Source organism: Oryctolagus cuniculus, chromosome 17 (assembly GCF_964237555.1).
Source record: "Oryctolagus cuniculus chromosome 17, mOryCun1.1, whole genome shotgun sequence".
Lineage (NCBI taxonomy): Eukaryota > Metazoa > Chordata > Mammalia > Lagomorpha > Leporidae > Oryctolagus > Oryctolagus cuniculus.
Genome location: NC_091448.1, coordinates 13436838 through 13457309, shown reverse-complemented (window position 1 = coordinate 13457309; position 20472 = coordinate 13436838). Strand labels below are relative to the sequence as shown.

General features: G+C 54.4%; 1 protein-coding gene and 1 long non-coding RNA gene across 2 annotated transcripts in view; both read right to left on the bottom strand.

Annotated features, from left to right (window-relative positions):
• PITPNC1 (phosphatidylinositol transfer protein cytoplasmic 1) overlaps nucleotides 1-6221 on the bottom strand; it is a 277922-nt gene extending 271701 nt beyond the window's left edge. Inside the window, exon 1 of the mRNA XM_070060432.1 lies at nucleotides 5965-6221. Coding sequence (XP_069916533.1) covers nucleotides 5965-6012 — 48 coding nt within the window. The 5' untranslated portion in view covers nucleotides 6013-6221. The remainder of the gene's footprint in view (nucleotides 1-5964) is intronic.
• A 10080-nt stretch (nucleotides 6222-16301) lies between these two features.
• LOC138846039 (uncharacterized) lies at nucleotides 16302-19092 on the bottom strand. Its single transcript, XR_011383417.1, has 3 exons — nucleotides 18961-19092; nucleotides 18751-18855; nucleotides 16302-16440 (listed from the first exon to the last, which is right to left on the bottom strand). It is a non-coding gene; the product is annotated as an uncharacterized lncRNA (long non-coding RNA).
• Nucleotides 19093-20472: the final 1380 nt, after the last annotated feature.

Below are 20472 nucleotides of genomic sequence, written 5' to 3'. Positions count from 1 at the left end.
CAGTGGAAGATGGCCCAAGTGCTTGGACCCCTGGAAGAAGCTCCGGGCTCCTGGCTTCAGATCGGAGCAGCTCCGGCCATTGTAGCCACTTGGGGAATGAATCAGCGGATGGAAGACCTCCCTCTCTCTGTAACTCTGCCTTTCAAATAAATAAAAAATAAATCTTAAAAAAAAAAAAAAAAAAAGTGCTGCTTGGGACACTCGCTTCCCTTATCAGAGCTGCCTGTGTCTGAGTCCCAGCCCTGCTCCTGACTCCAGCTTCCTGCTAATGTGCACCTGAGAGGCAGCTCAAGTGGTTGGGCCCCTGCCACCCACGTAGGAGACCCAGATGGAGTTCCTGGATCCTGGCCATTTGGGGAGTGAGCCAGCAGATAGAGGAGCTCTGTCTCCCCCCATCTCTCTCTCTCTCTCTGTGTGTCACTCTTTCAAATAAATAAATAAATCTTTATAAATCCAAAAGCTTGCGTAAACTTTCAGGTTGAAACAGGACAACAGCCAAGGCCGACAAGGGCAGCAGGTCCATTCTCATTGAGTTCCATGAAAGTAGCGCCCCCTGCAGGTGATCACTGCTACAACGCTGTTTGCATGAACTGTACATTTTAGCAAGTGAAGTTTCCAAGACAATTTTTTCCAACATCTGATTCCTTTTTTTGTTTGTTTTAATGGGTTTCATCCACCTTTTAACCTACAAAAACATCTCCACTTGGGAAGACCCCAAATCCCTGATTTCCTGGGTGAGACAGGGAGGCAGGCGATTGGCAGCCTACAATCTGGAACGTTCCTTCTCTGCCAGTGGGCTCAATTTGCTAAGGACACAGTGAAACTTCCTGCTTTCTCACTGTACATCAGCTGACTTCTAAGACTCATTCTTTTTCTCTAAATGGGCAGAAGTGCTCCAAAGTGTTCTCATAAAGGTTATCAGAGTGATCTAACCATACAGATCTCAGAGCAATACAAACAGGCCAAAATCCATGCAGGCCACCAGGCACCTGTGGCCTCACCCAGGTGACTAACGCAAGGCACCTAGACATGCTTTTCCTGTAAGTACAGCTCCTGAGAAACACATTCACTGCCCATCACTGTGCGCACAATTTGTATTAAAAAAAAGAAAAACCAGACCTTGGGGCCTCTCCCCAGCTCCCTGCTCTATAGACCCACTTCACTGACTGACACTCTGGGGTAAGTGAAATGTCTCCATGAGAATGAGTGTGGGCACTTTTTAAAGACTGCCCACAAAAAAATCAGTCCTCTCCATTCACCGTAGCCTTTCGAAATTAAGATTACTCGCTTGCCTGTGAATATCAATACTCCTTCCGTCAGACACAGAGTTTCCAAGTTGACTTCTCAAAGCCTTAGGGACCAGCTCCATAATGTCTTTGCAATGAAAAGCAAAAGTTAATTACTACCCACTTTTAACTGGAGTTTGGTTCACGACAGTGTGCAGAATGTGTTCTGTGTGACAGCCACTCACAGCCAAACCCAGAGGAAGATGCACTGTCCCTCACACACAAAGTCAATTACACTGGCCAGCCAGGAGGGCAGCATCTGCTCCCTGTCTGTTCCATTAGTGGTGAAAGTTTCGCGCTCATCCATTAACCTGCCCGCCTCTCCCTGGTGCCACTCTCACCACCCAGAGCGAGCGCTGCAAGGTAATCCTGTCTCCGGCTGTGAACAAACAGAAGAAGCTACTGGGGTCACTCAGAAATCAAACTCATGACCCTGGCCTTGGTCCCTTTCACTAGTCTAACAGAAGACGTTTTCAAAAAGGCAAAATTGTGCTAAGTCCCAGGTAGGTTCCACGTTCTGTTGATAGGGACCCTGGGGAGGGTTAATCCAAAGAAGCCTGAGCCTTGATATTCTAAGGGATCACTCAGAACAAGAAACAAAGTCTACGCCAGTATCAAAATGGTCGAGTCTGGTTTTGTTGGCCAGTTAAGGAAGAGAGGCCACCTATGCCACTCGGGCGCACTAGCTTCTCTGTGTAATTGCATTCCAGTATCCAAAAACACGTGGAGAAAGCTTTCTACATGAGAGTTTGAGAAAGCTCGAGAATGCAATTAGCCAGGATAGAGAGAGTCTGTAGCCAGCAGAGAAAGTTCCAGAAAATCAAACTTAACATCACCTTCCTTCAAGAATTTCTGCCCTGGTGTCCTGGCAGATGCATTTCCTGGGAGCGGCTTACAGCAGAGACTACAGAGCACTGTGGGGCATTTGGCACTTCCATTCTTGTCACTCCACAGGCGACACCAGCCCAATCCCAGATCTGTTCTCACAAACGTAGGTAAGAAAACTCTCCAGGGACGAGGGGAGCCTGCATCAGGTGCACGGGGCTCCCTGCGAGGGCAAAGAACACAATGATATTCGGTCTGAAAAAGCTGTTTTCCTTTCCTCTTTCCTTGGAGGAGAAGAGAGAGTCTCTATTTCTCTTCATTGTGCACAGAATCCCTCAAGACCACAGAGAAATCCCCCAAAGTATATACATGAATGTTAATGCAGTCCGAACAGGGACCACTCCACAGTCAAGAAAGCAATGGAAAGCAAGGCGTTCCTGCCCGGATGATGGTGGGCCGTGCTAAGCTGTAAGATGCCTCTCTTGCAAGCTAGAGCCTCTCCCAGGGAAGGTGACCTTCACGCTGTGCCCAGGGGGTCTTGGCATGGTGAGTAGGGTGCTGGCTCCTGTGGCAGCACCAAAGAGTGGCTTGGAGGAGGTGCCTGGAACTCCATGGTCACCTCTCCCATGAAGCCACACATCCAAAAGCCACTCCAGAAAGGCCTACAGTCTAAGGAGACCCACCAGGCTTGGGCTACAAAAGCAGCTTCAGGCAGGTTCCCTGGCCAACAAGGACAACTCCCCCAGTGTGCCCTCTAAGTATGCCCAAGGTCAGAGTCTCCAACCACCTTCAGCTAGAGACCTCCCGGGGTACCTGCTTTACTCACAGGGCATAGGGATAATATTTCTTCCAACAAGGAGCCCCAGAGGAGGGGGGAGTTGAGGAAATCATGGCCCTGTAGTCATCCAGCTTTGCATCTAGAACCTGGGTTCCAGCCTTGACTCGGCCTTCAGCGATGAGATGGGCTGAGTCTTCTACAGGTCCCGTTTTCCCCTCCCTACAACGCAATGGCTCAACAATAAATCACCTCTAAAGGTCCTTCCACTCGAAAATTCTGGAATCTACAGCACCAAATGTTTCAGATGAAGACAATGACAACTTTCTCTTTATAGCAACTATCAGCCCCCAGGGGCTTTTCCTGTTCAGAATTTTCCAACAGGCTTATATTTAGCTCAGAGAGGACCGCATTGAACTCAGACCAGGGGACTACTCCAATGAAGTTTGTAAAATGCAAGTGCATCCAGGAAATGTTTCTTCTTGTAATTCTTTATTCTGAAGTGAACGCTTAGAAACACCAAAACCACCAACGCTCAGATGATGTTTTTTCTTCCCTAGCAGGGCTACTACTTTTTTTCCTGGAACCAGGGATCATTTTATGGGTTAAAATACAGCTAGAGAAACAGGAGAAGCCACCCGGTGCTATCCATGAGAATTCAAAAAGCCTCTGATTTTTCATGACTTGATAGCGCTGACTTATTCTGTTCTCAAGAAATGGTTTTCTGGGTCCCCCCCCCTTTCTTTCTCTGGATTAAATACTAGTGACAGGCAAAGAGCAGAGTAAGGAAAAACAAATAATGGGCTTTATCATGGCTGTCCTCCGGCTTGGCTATTAACTAGTTGTGTGGCCGAGAGCGCATTACTCAGCTTTTGCAAATCTCAGTTTATTCATCTGCCAAATGCGGATAATAACCCAGCATCTCCACCACCAGGGAGTTAAATGGGAAACTAGGGTAACGCCAGGGACAAAGAGCAGACAGCTTCCAAAACACAGGCATTTGCTTCATTTGCAAAAACACAGACAACTGCTACTAATTAACTGTGGCGCTTAAGCAGATACACGTTCCAGGAGGTCCACTTGGGTTGAAAAAGCAAACCAAGACATGAAGCAAAAGTCAGGCTTCCAAAAATCTATCAAGTTGATGGGAAACATGTTCGCTGAGAAACTCACGTTAGCTTTCAGTGTGAAGGTCACGGGAGGCAGTGCGGAGGGCGCTGACCCCTCGGCTGCCCCAGGGTGGACACTGGCAAGCTGGGCTCGGGGAGTCACCTGACCCCCTTGGAGAAATGGCACCTTAGCCCAAACTGCCCCTCTTGCTTCTCCAACCACGTAGAAAATGACTTCAGAACAGGAGCTTGCAGAAACTGAATCACGCTTATTTCAGTCCGAACGAATTACGCATTAAATGATTTATAATTATACCTATTACAGGTGGAGTCTGATTTTGCTGGCCAATTAAGGGGGGGCTCCACCTATACCACTAAGGTGCAATTACTTCACTGCGTAATCCTATTCCAGCACCCATTTGCACGTGGAGAAAGGTTTCTACCTGTGTTTCAGGAACTGCAGAAGGCAATCAGCCAGGATACAGAGTTTGTGGGCAGCAGAGAAAATTCTAGAACTGGTTCTGTCCTCGACCTCCACCTGCATTGGTGTGTATTTTACGAGGTCCCAGCCTTCGGGTGAGATTCCAAACTCCTGGCGCCCCGCGAAGAAGGGGGTGGAGGTGGGGCAGAGGTGTTGGCACTCCCAATCTGAACTTGGCACAGCTCGGCTGCCCAGGAGGGTCCAAGAGTGCAGCCTCTGCGGGAAATACCCGCAGCTACCACGTTCCACGAACCTGCCTTTCGAATTCTCCACGAAGCCGCGGGGGCTGCAGCTCGCTTCCAAGGTCGGCCGCGCCCGCCAGCTCGGCCTGCGCACGGGGCATCCACCCTGCACCGCGCACACAGCTCGCGTGCTCCCTCCCCAAGGCCCCGTTATCAGCCTGCTGGGGGCTGCTTGGCGCCCCCTCGGCAGCCAGACACGCACGTTCTGTACCTCGGAGCTCCCGGGGTCTTGCCTCAACCCTCGTTCAGGTACGAGAGAGGGCAGGCCCTGGTGCGCACCGCCAGGCTCGCGCGTGGCCTCTGTCGGCGGGCGGCTCGGGCACTCCTCGCGTGGACTCCACGCCCCTCGCTGGAGGAGGCCAGGGCCTGGGCGGCTGCTGTCCCGGTGCTGCCCCCACCCCCCTAAACCGCGTCGCCTCGCTTTGGCTGTCCCAGCGCCGACACTAAGCGGTTGTGAAATCATCAAAAAGGTGGGGAGGAAGGGGCGCGAGAAAGGGACGGCCAGGCGGGAGTAGTCTCCACGGAGTCTCCATTTCCTGGATGCTGGAGCTCCCGGCTGGCGGGGGCCGAGCCCCCCGCGCCCGGCCGCGGCGGGGCCCGGGGGGGCGGGGACCCGGGCCCGGCACCCGCGTGCTGGGGCGCCCTCCCGTGGCCGCGCCGCGGCCCCCGCGCTCCGGGCTGGCCCGCAGACCGCGCTCCCCGCGGCGGAACAAACAAGGGACGCAGAAAGTTTCCGAGCCAGGCGGTTTGCGAAAGGACGGAGCCGGGTCCCGGAGCCGCGCGGCGCAGGCTTGGCGGGAGCGGGGCCCCAGCCCGAGGCGACCTCGAGAAGTGAGGGCCCAGACTGAACCCACCCCCCGCCCCCGGCAAGGGCTCCGAGGTGTCCTCGCCAGGGGCCTCCAGGACCCCAAGGGCGCAGGGCTTCTCCCCGCACCGCGTCCTCACAGCGGAGAGGAGGCAGGGCCCAGGCCCGGACCCGGCGCCCCGCGCACTCGGGCCACCGGGGCTCTAGGGTTTGCTTAATGGAAGGGAAGTGGCGCGCCAACTCCCGGGGCGCCTCGGGAGCCCCAGCGGTCTGCATTCTGCTCGCCAAGAGCCCACCTGGGCGTCCCCCGCCCCACCCAGCGCCGGGCTGACCAGCGGGACCCGCAGGCGCCCGGCCGCCCCCAGAGCTGGCCTGTGCGTTCGGGAGCGGATGCTGCGGCGGGGCCCCCCGCGCCCTCAGGGGTCCCGGCGCGGCGCCTACCTCGTCCACGGTGAGCGGCATGCAGATCCGGTACTCCTTAAGCAGCATGGTCCTGCTGGCCGCGGACCCCGGGGCGCGAACTGGGGGCTGGGGGGCGCCCGGCACAGGCGGGCGAGGCGGCGGCGGCGGCGAGCGCTCAGCTCCGGGCTTCCTCCTCCGCGCCCCGGAGCATGTCAGGGTCTGGGTCCCGGCGCTCACGGCTCCCCGCCTCCTTCCTCGGCGACGTGGGTCCTCTCAGAACGCGGCGCTGCCAAGTCGGGGCGCGAGGAGACGGCTCGGCTGGGCAGGAGCGGCCGCCCGATCAGGACATGCCCGGTAGCGGGCGAGCGAGGAGGGCGGAGGTTTCCAAAAAATTGGAAGGAAATGCACAGAAGTCACCCGCTCGAGCCGCCCGGGGAGGCAGAGCCGAGCCCGGCCGGCGCGCCCCACGCTAGTGTCACCACGAGCCGAGATGCTGCTCCCCAGCCAGACAAAGGCTCGGCCGGCGCCGCTCCCGGGCGGTAAACAAGGTTTCCCGAGCTTTGGGGGGCAGGTCCCCGAGCTGCTCCCGGGCTCGGCTGCGAGAGGAAGGGGAAGCCGCCGCCGCCGCTCGGCTCTGCCCGGCCGGGGCCCCGGCGCCTCCACCCTCGGCTCGCGGCTGCCAGGGGCGGCGAGAGGAAGCTGGCGCCTTCCGCGCGCGTCCCCTCCCCCGAGCCCCTGGGCTCCCCGAGCGCCGTGCGCGCCCGCGAGTTTGCAGCCGGCGCGCCGGGGCCGAGAGTCCGCGCCGAGCCGCAGGGAGCCCGGGGCCGGGAGGAGCGAGCGCGCCGGGGCTGACATCAGCAGCGGCCGCGGTGGGGAGGGTAGCCCCATCCGGCCAATGGGGAGACGGCAGGCAATGTGGAGGATTTAAACAAAACAGCTCGGGGCGCCGGGCAGGGGGCGGCTCCGGGGGCTTCTCTCGGCTCTTCTGCCCTCAGGGTCTGCTCCCCGGGAGCCCCCTCGCCCCGTGCAGCCAGTCCGCGTCCGAAGCTCACCAGGGTTGCTTGACCTTTTGGGGAGGAGGGGTAGGGAGCGTTTTCACTTCGGTCCAGTATGCAAGGCCGGTGCTGGGGAGGCCAGGGGGCTGCAGAGCAGGAGGAGGGGGAGAACAAACAAAACTAACCCCGGAGCTGGGCTCAGAAGGGGGCCTGGGGAGTGCAGCCGTGCGGAGGACAAGGAGGTCCAGACGAGAGGGGGTGGCAGGGGCACGCGGAGCCGCCGCAGCTTTGCCCCCTGCGCGCCCTGGATCCCCAGGTCGCAGCGGAGCACCACTGGGGATGCCGGCTGCGCTGGTATTTGGTCGGTGTGAAATGCAGCCCTCGCATTCCTAAGCGCCCCGGGAAGAGTCTGGTTCATTTGTCTGGTATTTTTGAGCTTGTTTTTCTGAAAAGTTGCTGGGTGGAAAAAAAAAAAAAGTGCATCCATTGCCTACTATAACCTGGAAGGCACCACCTTCTCTCCGGAAAAATATCCATGCTCTGAAGTCCAGCCGCTGGGACGGAGATGCAGAGGGCCCCTTGGTGTCACAGCAATCATTTCAAATGATGATGAATAAGCAGTTACCCAATGGAACAAGAGGAGCTGGTGGCAAGTCACCCAACTTCAAAACCCCGTGGCACGCCTGCTCAGGAAACGACACCCTACAGCCGGCTTGCATTTCAGTGCAAACTCTTTTCTAGATACTCCCCGAGTTGCCTCCCCAGTATGCAGAGCGGCTCATTAAAGTGAAACCGAATTCCTCGAGGTGGAAAGTCTAAATCTGACACTGGCTGTTGAATAATAACACATTGAAAGTCTGTGATAGCAGGACACGCTCAAGCTGTTCTTTTCTCTCCTTACTTGAAAACAAGAGCGGTGGTTTCGCTGGGGGCAGCCCGCTGTCTTCCCAGAGGCAGCCAGGACACCGGGTGGGACCTGTGGGTGCCAATTTTGGCTTCCTGGACAGTTCCTGACCTTGATTCTGGAACTAAATATCCTACTGAAAGGTGTTACCTGTGAGCACCTGCTCTCAGTTTCCCAAATTGCAATTTGGCACCAACAGCATCCCTGGAGGATGGGACCCCTGTGGGTACCAAAGTCCCCAGATGCTCAGGTCTCTGAAGTAAAATGACATAGTATTTGCATATGACCTGCACTTTATTATTTTTTAAAGATTTATTGATTTGAAAGGCAGAGTTGCAGAGAGAGAAGTCTTCCATCTGCTGGCTCACTCCCCAAGTGATTGCAACAGCTGGAGCTGGGCCAATCTGAAGCCAGAAGCTAGGAGCTTCCTCCAGGTCTCCCACATAGGTGCAGGGGCCCAAGGACTTGGGCCATCTTCTACTGCTTTCCCAGGCCATAACAGAGAGCTGGATCGGAAGTGGAGCAGCCAGGGATCGAACCAACGCCCATGTGGGATGCCAGCACTGCAGGCAGCAGCTTTACCCGCTGCGCCACAGCACCAGCCCCGTATGACCTGCACTTTAAATCACCTCTTGGTTACTTACAATACCTAATACAATGTAAATGCTGTGTAAGTAGCTGTTGTACTTTATTGTTTAGGGAATAACAAGGAAAAAAATGTACATATTCAGTGTGGATGCAATTTTTAAAAAATATTTTCATTTTTTAAAAATGTTCTTATGTGTACAACCCTGTTATTTTTAAATCTTTTGTTATTTATTTGAAAGGCAGAATGACAGGTAGGGGTTTTTTAGGATTTATTTATTTATTTATTTATTTGAGTTAGAGAGAGATAGAGACACAGAGAGAGATCTTCCATCTTCTGGTTCACATCCGCTCTTCTCCCACTAACCTGTGACCCTGCCCCAATGAACCCAATGGCTGCAGTGGGTGAAGCTAGGCCAGGCAGAAGCCAGACACCAGGAGCTTCATCTGGGGCTCCCACGTGGGTGCAGGGGCCAAGCACTTGGGCATCTTCCTTCCCAGGTGCATTAGCAGGGAGCTGGGTGGAAAGTGGAGACAGGACCTCAGCCCAGATGCTCTGATATGATGAGCGTCCCGAGCTGGGGTTTAACTGCTGGACAACAACACCTGCCCCTAAAAATATATTTCCTAGGGGTGGTCTTGGTGTACAGTAGGTTAAGCCTCCACTTGGCAGGTCTGTATCCTATATCAGCATCTGATCCAAGTCCCAGCTATTCTGCACTTTCAACCCAACTTTCTGCTACTGCCCTGGGAGGCAGCAGATGATGGACCAAGTACTTGGGTCCCTGCCACCCACGTGGGAGACGAGGATGGAGTTTCTGGCTCCTGGCTGGGGCCTAACAGGCATTTGAGGCGTGAACCAGCAGATGGAAGGTGGCTCTCCGTCTGTCACTCTGCTTTTCGGATAAATAAATCTCTCTTTTACATACGTGTTCTATCGCAGTTTGTTGAATCCCTGCAGCGGAAGCCCTGGCTGTATGACAGTGTGTGTCCTGCCCTCCTCCTCATGTGTGAACGTGCATCCCCATGCCTGACCACACTGATCTTGTATAAGCACCTTCAAAACCTCCCAGCGATTGGCCGGTGCCGCGGCTCACTAGGCTAATCCTCCGCCTTGCGGCGCCGGCACACCAGGTTCTAGTCCCGGTCGGGGTGCCAGATTCTGTCCCGGTTGCCCTTCTTCCAGGCCAGCTCTCTGCTGTGGCCAGGGAGTGCAGTGGAGGATGGCCCAAGTGCTTGGGCCCTGCACCCCATGGGAGACCAGGAGAAGCACCTGGCTCCTGCCATCGGATCAATGTGGTGCGCTGGCCGCAGCGGCCATTGGAGTGTGAACCAACGGCAAAGGAAGACCTTTCTCTCTGTCTCTCTCTCTATCCACTCTGCCTGTCAAAAAAAAAAAAAAAAACCTCCCAGCGACGCTCTGTGGCCTGCCTGGCAGGAGGTTCAAGGCCCTGCATCTGCTCTTCTCCCACTAACCTGTGACCCTGCCCCAAGCCTGCTCCAGTGAGATCATCTGTGGGGGGTGGGGAGAACTTCACTTGCACCTCAGCCCTTGTGCACTCCCACTGCCTTCACAGAGAATCCCTGCCCCCAGCCCATCCCCAAAGCCAGGTCTTTGTCGATCTGTGGTTTTGGAAAGTGACACACTGTGGTCATGACTGTGTGTTGCATGGGTTAGGACACAAAAGTGGGAGGTTATTCTATTATGGCAACGCAGCAGGAGACATATGGGAAGGATCTGAAACAGGAAAGGAAGCAGGGGGATGCATTCAAAAGATTGGGACAGGGCTTGGGAATTCAATTCCGCACAGCCAGGCCTACGGGGAGTGGGGCGCAGGGACAGTTCATTCAGGCACAGCCCGCTCGCTCACTCCCAGGGAGGAGAGCGCCATCTACTGGTCGAGCGCGGCTGTTCATTTGGAGATGTTTCAGCCACTGAGCGCCAGTCCTGCGGAAACTTTTTTTTTTCCCCCCAATCAGTGAAGTCGCAATATCCACTTCCAGCGGAGGTGTTGCCGTCATCGTTACGGAGCGTGGTGATGTTCCCTTAGGGCCAGTCCTGGTCAGCACCAAACACGGGCTGGGACACGAAGGACAACAGGAGACCAGAGTGGAGGGCCCTGTGTGGCACCGCAGGGCCTCGGGGGTTCTTGGGCGCCACGGCTCTGGGTTCTGCTGAAGTTTTGTCTCAGTGTGGTCTTGACCGACCGCCTCTGTAAACAGCCTGTGGGATCCTGGACACCTGTTTCTAGACTATACCCGGTGTGGCAGAAGTGCAGTTCTGTGATCCTCCCATCTTCCTTTCTCCTTTCCCCGGTAGCCATGGTCTTTGGGTTCCTCAAGGCCCTTTGCAAGTCCTACCTCCTAGACAGCATCATTCTGGAAAACTCTGCCCTCCTAGACAGCTCGGACACGTGTCTGGCTTGTTGGTCTGGCTCTTGTTCGTTTGCCAGTGCTGCCTTGATCAATGATGTCGAACGTAGTCTTTATGCACCTGTTCAACAGGTAAGCCTCTTGCTGTGTCATCTGCACAGGGACCCTAACCAGCGTCTGTTGGCTGCACAGATGTGTTCACGCAGGTGTGTTCATCTCGCACTACTGAAATGTTGTCGGGCCACATAATTCCTCCTTGGGAGGGTCACAGTCGGATGTCCGGCAGCATCCCTGGCCTTACCCACTGGCTGTCAGCAGTAGTCTCCCTCTCCAGGCTACACTGCCAAATGTTGGGGGGAGGGAGTGATATAAACATATCCCTACTCAGCTTCCTGTTAACAAAGGAGCCCTACATAAAGACATTTTAAGATTTGTTTATTTATTTGAAAGGCAGAGGTAGAGCGAGAGGGAGGGAGAGACAGAGAGATCTTCCATCTGCTGGTTCACTTCCCAAATGGTGGCAGTAGCCAGCACTGGGCCAGTCCAAAGAAGCCAGGAGCCAAGAGCTTCTTCCCAGTCTCCCACGTGGGTGGCAGGAGTACAAGGACTTGAGCCATCCTCTGCTGCTTTCCCAGGCACGCTAGCAGAGAGCTGGATCAGAAGTGGAGCAGTGAACCAGTGCTCCCATGGGATGCTGGTGTCGCAGGCAGTGGCTTTACCCAGTACGCCACAGCGCCAGCCCCCATGAAGACATTTTCTGGTTTGGGGTCAGGTCTTGTCTGCCAGGTTTTTCTGCTGTGAAGGTGCTCACTTCCCCTTTCCCTTCCTGTCCAGTGGAAGGCAGCCCTGAGGTTCAGTCCACACTCAACAGGGTGTGGTCCGGCCCTGCCTGGCATCATTTGAGTTTATTCACACTGTGACATCAGTTACTGGCATCACTTCTACGTTAGTTTCCTTGCCCAGAACCTGCAAGGTCGTTGGGTGCTGGATAACCAGCTCCACTCCTTTGTCCGTCTCACCTGCCCACCAGTTTTAAAGGGCAGATTTGGAAAATGCAATGTTATTCTTTGAAAGGTTTTAATTTTATTAAATATCTATTGCTTATTTCTTACGTGTGTGTCCATTTAACCCTGTAGATCTGCTCTTTCTTGTTACTAAGCTGATGTTTAATCCTCTCTTATTGAAACTACACAAGGGACCAACGCTGTGGCATAGTGGGCAAAGCTGCCTCCTGTAGTCCGGCATCCCATATGGGTACCGGTTCCAGTCCCGGCTGCTCCACTTCTGATCCAGTTCTCTGCTATGGTCTGGGAAAGCAGTAGAAGATGGCCCAGTGCTTGGGCCCCTGCACCCACATGGGAGACCTGGAAAAAGCTCCTGGCTCCTGGCTTCAGATTGGTGCAGCTCCGGCTGTTGTGGCCAACTGGGGAGTGAACCAGCGGATGAAAGACCTCTCTTTCTCTGCCTCTCCTTCTCTCTCTGTGTAACTCTTTCAAATAAATAAATAAATATTCAAAGAAAAAAAAAACTACACAAAGTAAGTCCCAAGGTGATTCTTGGATGTAGACCCACTTACCTGGCCTCTGTTAAATATAGAGAATGTCTTTGATGTAGAATTGCTAGTAGCTGTGCAGTAAATGCCCATAAAATAAAAATTAATCAACAATGATGTACAAATTGCTCCACATAGAAAAAAACATGAAGGTTCTGTGTATAAAGCTGTAGGGTTTTTTTTTTTAATAAGTAAGCTAGTAATACAGTTTAATTTTTTATTGCGTTACCCATTTTTTTCCCTCAGAAATTGGCAAAACATTGGAATATCCCTAGATGAATTGAAAGTCCTAGATTTTCTCAGTAATTCTTTTAATTACCCGTGAAATGGCCTAGGAAAAAAACAGTATTAAGGCCATGAAATCCAGGCTGGCCCGCACTGCTGGCAATCCCATCCTGGAGTGCCAGTTCAAGCCCCAGCTGCTCCGCTTCCAATCCAGCTTCCGAATGCACCTTGGAAAGCAGCAGAGGATGGTCCGAGCACTTGGACCCCTGCCACCCACGTGGCAGACCAGGGTAGAGTTCCTGGCGCCTGGCTTCCTGGTGGTGGTGACCATTTAAGGAGTGAATGAAAGATCTCCCTTCCCGTGTTACCCTCTTCCTCCTCCTTCTCTCTGCATCTCTGCCCTCTTTTTTTTTTTTTTTTTTAAAGCCATTATATCGTAGCTACCAGTTCCTCATCTCAGGCATATCAGACCCTGAAGTCTAGCACTGTGACATTCTCCTGGGAGGGCAGTCCTGATCCTGTATTCTGTGCACACAGTGACCCTGCATAACCCGTATCCACTGGAGAGAAATGCTAGTGATGAATGAAGATGTTGCCTTTGATCCTGAGTGTCCTTTAAGAGGGGGCAGCTGTGCAACCATAACTTATAGTTTCTTAATGTCAAAGCATATTTTTCCTGGGATCAATTGATGTCAGTCCAGATCTGGAAAGAGTATGTCTTAGCTACGTAATGCCATCAGCTAATTTCACTTTTTTGTGGACCATTTTAAATGTCAGAGAGAAAAGAAGGATTTATGTTTGCTATTAAGAGGATGTAACAACTTAAACAAAAACTCCAGTTTAAAAGCTATTTAGGTGACTGTAGTGGGCTGAAGAATGGTCCCCAAATGTAGCAGGCACCAGTCCCTGGAACATGAAAATGCTGCCTTATGGGAGTCTCTGATTTTGAGATGAGCGAATTATCCTGGATTCTCTAAATGCAATCACAGGTTCTGTATGAGAGAGAGGCCAGGGAGATGGACTGGTGGAAGAGAAGGCTGTGTGACCAGGAGGACAGAGATGGGAATGATGCAACCGCAGCCAGGAATGCTGGCCACCCCCGGAAACTGGAAGGGGCCAGGAACACGCTGTCCCTCGGAGCCTCTGCAGCGAGCACAGTTCTGCCACACCTTCCCTCTGCTCTGCGATGCTGACTTCTGGACTCCAGACTGTTAGTAAGTTCCTGCTGGCTCACGCTTCCAAGTTTGTGGTAATTTATTACAGAAGCAAGAAGAAACCAATACAATTTTACTGACTTTTTTTTCTTTTTCTTTTTTCTTTTTTGATTTATTTATTTACTTGAAAGTCAGAGTTACACAGAGAGAGAAGGAGAGGCAGAGAGAGAGAGAAAGAGGCCTTCCATCCGCCAGTTTACTCCCCAAATGGCCTGATCAGAAGTGGAGCAGCCGGGATCAGAACCAGCGCCCATAGGGGATGCCAGCACTTCAGGCCAGAGCATTAACCCACTTCACCACAGCGCCGGCCTCATTGACTTTATTTTTCTAGATGTATTTATTTTTTTGAAAAGCAGAGCTTGGGGCCAGCACTGTGGCATAGCAGGTTAAAGCCCTGGCCTGAAGCGCCGACATCCCATATGGGCACCGGTTCTAATCCCAGCTATTCCACTTCCGATCCAGCTCTCTGCTATGGCCTGGGAAAGCAGTAGAAGATGGCCTAAGCCCTTGGGCCCCTGCACTCGCTTGGGAGACCTGGAAGAAGCACCTGGCTCCTGGCTCCGGATCAGCACAGCTCCGGCCATTGCGGCCATCTGGGGAGTGAACCAGAGGATGGAAGACCTCTCTCTCTCTCTCTCTCTCTAACTCTGCCTTTCAAGTAAATAAATGAAGTGGGCATGTGGCACAGCAGTTTAAGCCACTACATATGACACCCACATCCCATACGGGAATGCCAGTTTGAGTTCCAGATACTCCACTTCTGATTCAGTTCCCTGCTAATACGCTTAGGAAGCATTAGATTATGGCTCAAGTGCGTGAGTTCCTGCCATCCAGGTGGGAAACCCAAATGGAGTTTCCAGGCTCCTGGCTTCGGCCTGGCCCAGCCCAACTGTTGGAAGCATCTGGGGAGTGAACCAGCAGACAGAAGGCCTCTCTCCTCCAATTCTCCCCGCTCTGTTACTCCGCCTTTCGAATACATAAAATAAATTAAGAAGCTATCTCTTGGGGCTGGTGCCGTGGCACACTTTGTTAATCCTCCGCCTGCAGCACCGGCATCCCATATGGGCGCTGGTTCTAGTCCTGGTTGCTCCTCTTCCAAGCCAGCTCTCTGCTGTGCCCAGGAAGGCAGTGGAGGAATGGCCCAAGTGCTTGGGTCCTGCACCCGCATGGGAGACCAGGAAGAAGCTACTGGCTCCTGACTTCGGATTGGCGCAGCTCCAGCCATGGCAGCCATTTGGGGAGTGAACCAACAGAGGGAGGACCTTTCTCTGTCTCTCTCACTGTCTATAACTCTACCTGTCAAATAAATAAATAAATAAGTAAAAGAAGCTATCTCTCTGTATGTTGCTCTGCCTTTCATGTGGATGAAAATAAGCATTAAAATTCTAGAGAGAAAGTGAGGCACAATAGGCTTGAAAATAGTAATTTCCTTAACTGCCTTTAAAATAGGACATTTGCACATGTAAATATTTTACACACAATATCTCAGAGATATTTCTGTAATGTAAGCCTCCTGGATTTAGATACATCAATGTAGTAATGAACTCCCAAATTCAAATCTCTAGCCCAAAAGATGCCCTGCAACTTGAAACTTGTACCTCTCCACTTGCCTTCTTTAAAAAAAAAATTATTTATTTGAAAGTAAGAGTTAGAGAGTCAGAGAGAGACGTCCCGATGAGCCCTATCATCCCAGGCTGGGCCAGACTGAAGCCAGAAGCCAGGAACTCCATCCGGGTCTCCCATGTGGGTGCAGCGGCCCAAACTCTTGGGTGATCTGCTGCTACTTTCCCAGGTGCATTAGCAGGGAGCTGGATTGGAAGTGGAGCAGCCGGGACTCCAACTGGCACCCGTCTCGCTGACCCTCCACTTGCCTTTTTAAAACAAAAAAAGCAATTAAAAAAATTTATTTGAAAGAGTTACAGAGAGAGAGAGAGATCTTCCAACTTTCATCTTCCAGCCAGATCTCTCACTGGTTAACTCACCACATGGGTGCAACAGCCAAGGCTGAGCCAGGCAGAAGCCAAAAACCTGGAGCGCCATCTGGGCTTCCCACATGGGTAGCCAGGACCCAAGTACTTATGAATCATCTGCTGTCTCTCAGGATGCGTTAGCAGGAAGCTGGATCAGAAGCGGAGCAGCAGGGACACAAACTGGCGCTCATATGGGATGCCAGCATCAAAGGCAGCAGCTTTATCCGCTATGCCACACCGCCGGCAGGCTCCACTTGCCTTTCTAACATTGCCACTTGGATATCCAACTGGCACCCATAAAACCAGCCCCCTTCTCTTCCCGGCCCCACCCCGCCCCGCCCACCACCTGCTCCTCCCGGCCCCACCCCCGCCCCGCCCCGCCCATCACCTGCTGGTCCCCACCCTTACCCCGCCCAACACCTGCTCCTCCCGGCCCCTCCCCTGCCCCGCCCATCACCTGCTGGTCCCCACCCCCGCCCCGCCCACCACCTGCTCCTCCCGAGTCTGCCGTATCATGGTAAATGCACTTTCATCCTTCCAAGAGATGTTCAACTGCTTTCCTCAACGTGCGTCAGCAAATCCTACCGCGGTGCTGCCCTCAATGTGCAGAATCCAGCCACTTAGACTTCCACCCGGCCAGTCCAGGCCATCACCATGTGTCCTCTGGTATTACAATAACTTCCATCTTCTGCCCAATCTGGTGCCACACAGTGGACGGAGATTCTATCATCCATCAGTCAGCTCATGCTGCACTTTGGCCCCAACCCCTACATCACCACTCCCCACCCCTCCCCGGCTTCACATCCCATCCAGATTAAAAACCCAGGATTTATCACAGAAATGACCCAGAAGCTCATTTACCACAGCCCGAAACCTCCGCGCTCATCCCAGCCTGGTCACTCCGCCTCCTTAATCTTCCAAGAGGCCACGGATCATCTGAACGCTCTCCCCGCAGGGATTTTAAACCTGCTGCAGCCTGTGCCTGCAAACTTCATTGCCCAGATCCGGACAAGAGGGGTTCCCCAACTCGCTGCAATCCAGGCTCACTAGTGATGCCTTTCTTCCCCTCCCCCCCACCCCTGATCCTCAGATCCAGGCTCACTAGTGATGCCTCCCCCCCACCCCAGGTGCTCATCCTCAGATCCAGGCTCACTAGTGATGCCTACCCCACCAGGTGCTGATCCTCAGATCCAGGCTCACTAGGAATGCCTCCCCCCCACCCCAGGTGCTGATCCTCAGATCCAGGCTCACTAGTGATGCCTTCCCCCCTCCCAGGTGCTGATCCTCAAATCCAGGCTCACTAGTGATGCCTTCCCTCTCCCCCCACCCCAGGTGCTGATCCTCAGATCCAGGCTCACTAGGAATGCCTCCCCCCCACCCCAGGTGCTGATCCTCAGATCCAGGCTCACTAGTGATGCCTTCCCCCCTCCCAGGTGCTGATCCTCAAATCCAGGCTCACTAGTGATGCCTTCCCTCTCCCCCCACCCCAGGTGCTGATCCTCAGATCCAGGCTCACTAGTGATGCCCCTCCCCAGGTGCTGATCCTCAGATCCAGGCTCACTAGTGATGCCTTCCCCCCCTCCCCCAGCTGCTGATCCTCAGATCCAGGCTCACTAGTGATGCCTCCTCCCCCCAGGTGCTGATCCTCAGATCCAGGATCACTAGTGATGCCTCCCCCCCCCCAGGTGCTGATCCTCAGATCCAAGCTCACTAGTGATGCCTCCCCCCCCACCCCCAGGTGCCCATCCTCTGATCCAGGCTCACTAGTGATGCCTCCCCCCCCACCAGGTGCTGATCCTCAGATCCAGGCTCACTAGTGATGCCTCCCCTCTCCCCCCACCCCAGGTGCTCATCCTCAGATCCAGGCTCACTAGTGATGCCTACCCCACCAGGTGCTGATCCTCAGATCCAGGATCACTAGTGATGCCTCCCCCCCCCCCAGGTGCTGATCCTCAGATCCAGGCTCACTAGTGATGCCTCCCCCCCCTACCCCCAGGTGCCCATCCTCAGATCCAGGCTCACTAGTGATGCCTTCCCCCTCAGGTGCTGATCCTCAGATCCAAGCTCACTAGTGATGCCTCCCCCCCCACCCCCAGGTGCCCATCCTCTGATCCAGGCTCACTAGTGATGCCTCCCCCCCTCCCAGGTGCTGATCCTCAGATCCAGGCTCACTAGTGATGCCTTCCCCCTCCAGATGCTCATCCTCAAATCCAGGCTCACTAGTGATGCCTTCCCTCTCCCCCCACCCCAGGTGCCCATCCTCAGATCCAGGCTCACTAGTGATGCCTACCCCCTCAGGTGCTGATCCTCAGATCCAGGCTCACTAGTGATGCCTTCCTTCCCCCCCCCCCCAAGGTGCTGATCCTCAGATCCAGGCTCACTAGTGATGCCTCCTCCCCCCAGGTGCTGATCCTCAGATCCAGGATCACTAGTGATGCCTCCCCCCCCCCCAGGTGCTGATCCTCAGATCCAAGCTCACTAGTGATGCCTCCCCCCCCACCCCCAGGTGCCCATCCTCTGATCCAGGCTCACTAGTGATGCCTCCCCCCCCCCCAGGTGCCCATCCTCAGATCCAGGCTCACTAGTGATGCCTTTCTTCCCCCCCCCAAGGTGCTGATCCTTAGATCCAGGCTCACTAGTGATGTCTTCCCCCTCCAGATGCTCATCCTCAGATCCAGGCTCACTAGTGATGCCTACCCCACCAGGTGCTGATCCTCAGATCCAGGCTCACTAGTGATGCCTTCCCCCTCCAGATGCTCATCCTCAAATCCAGGCTCACTAGTGATGCCTTCCCTCCCCCCACCCCAGGTGCTGATCCTCAGATCCAGGCTCACTAGTGATGCCTTCCCTCCCCCACCCAAGTTCTGACCTCAGATCCAGGCTCACTAGTGATGCCTTCCCTGCCCCCACCCAAGTTCTGACCTCAGATCCAGGCTCACTAGCGATGCCCTCCCCCCCCCCCCCCCCCCGTCCATGTGCTGACCACCCCTGGTCCCCATGAACTGACCGTGGATTTCTTCTCCCCGCATTAGGGTCTTCTTCACAACGACAGGAACTTTGGGTCAGAGTTTGCATGGCCAATCCGCTGAAGGCACCAGACATGCTAAATACCCTAAAATAAAGATTCGGACACGTTGTTTTCAACGATTACTGTCACGGTCCACAATTCCTCCACTCTTTCTGAACAAACTCCTTTGTCCAATCGTTTCTCACTCACCTTTTATTTATTCCTCCGCTGCCCATTTTTTTCTTCTGATACCGATTTTTTTCAATGATTTTTGCATTCATGAGAGAGGTTGAGTTAGAGAGAGGGAAAGACGGAGAGAGAGGTCGGCTGGTCCACTTCCCCAGATGGCCTCAGCACTGGAGCCCGGCTGATCTGAAGCCTGGAGCCTCCTCAGGGTCTCCCATGTGGGTGCAGGGGCCCAAGGACTCGGGCCATCCTCCACTGCTTTCCCAGGCCACAGCAGAGAGCTGGATTGGAGGAGAAGCAGCCGGCACTAGAACCGGCGTCCATGTGGGATGCCGGCACCGCCCGTGGAGGCTTACCCTGTGATGCCACAGCACCGGCCCCACCCATTTCTTTTTACAAAGCCAGAAATGTAACCCAATAAAGATTCACAAAGCGCACACAGCTGTTTCCCGGAGCAGTGCTCGGGCCTCTGCCGAGTTCCCTGTTCATCTTAGCTTCCTGCTCTCTGGGACTTTCCCTGTTCATCTTAGCTTCTCACTCTCTGGGACTGCAGTTCGGTTGTTTTCTTGTTACCTCTGAGCCTAGCAAGGAACAGCTTCGGTTTGCTCCACCCTGTCTGCCTCCCTGTTAGACCTGCCTCCCACCTGGTTTCTCTCACAGGAGGTTCACTCCGCGAACGCCTGCAACAGCCAGGTGTGGGCCAGGCGCTGAGGCCTCCCACACGGTGGCAGGGACCTGGCCTGGTGAGAGGCACCTGCTGCCTCCCCAGGTGCACCTGCTGGGCTGAGGCCTCCACACAGGGACCTGGCCTGGTGAGAGGCACCTGCTGCCTCCCCAGGTGCACCTGCTGGGCTGAGGCCTCCACACGGTGGCAGGGACGCGGCCACCTGGCCATCCCCTGCTGCCTCCCCAGGTGCACCTGCTGGGCTGAGAGCAGAGCCACATCTGCACTGTGACATGGGCACGACCGTCCCAAGGGTGGGTACCCCGGTCCCACCCAGCCCCTCGATTCCCAGATACCCACCGATGTGTGGGAGGCCCACACTCGGTCTCATTTTGACACACACGGTTAGTTTGTCATCATTGCGGTCTTAATGCACACTAAGGCCTGGCAGGATCCTGCGTCTGGAAACATTCTCTGAGACGGGCAGAGCCTCCTGCAAACATCGGTGGCAGGCGCGTCCCCCGCGGCCAGCCGCGGCCGCACCTGAGGCCCGAGGCAGGCGCGTCTCCGTTCAGGTGCTGTGAACGCGGCCAGCGAGCGGCTTCTGTGCTTCCTACCCTAAGCCCGGTTTAGCCTTTGCACGAGAAATCTGTGTCATTTTGCTGTTTTCCGTTTGCCCTACGGCTAGGATGCTGCTTCCTTCGGCCGGTAGGCGGGATGGCCGGGTGTTATCTGCGATTTTCATGCACGAACTGTAAACACTTTTTTAAAAAGGTCTTTTCGGTAAAGCAGGGGGAACCACGATCAGTAGCTCTCCCACCCCCGTTTCCCCTCGCCCGCACCACACAGCACCCCATTCGCATTTTCGAGGA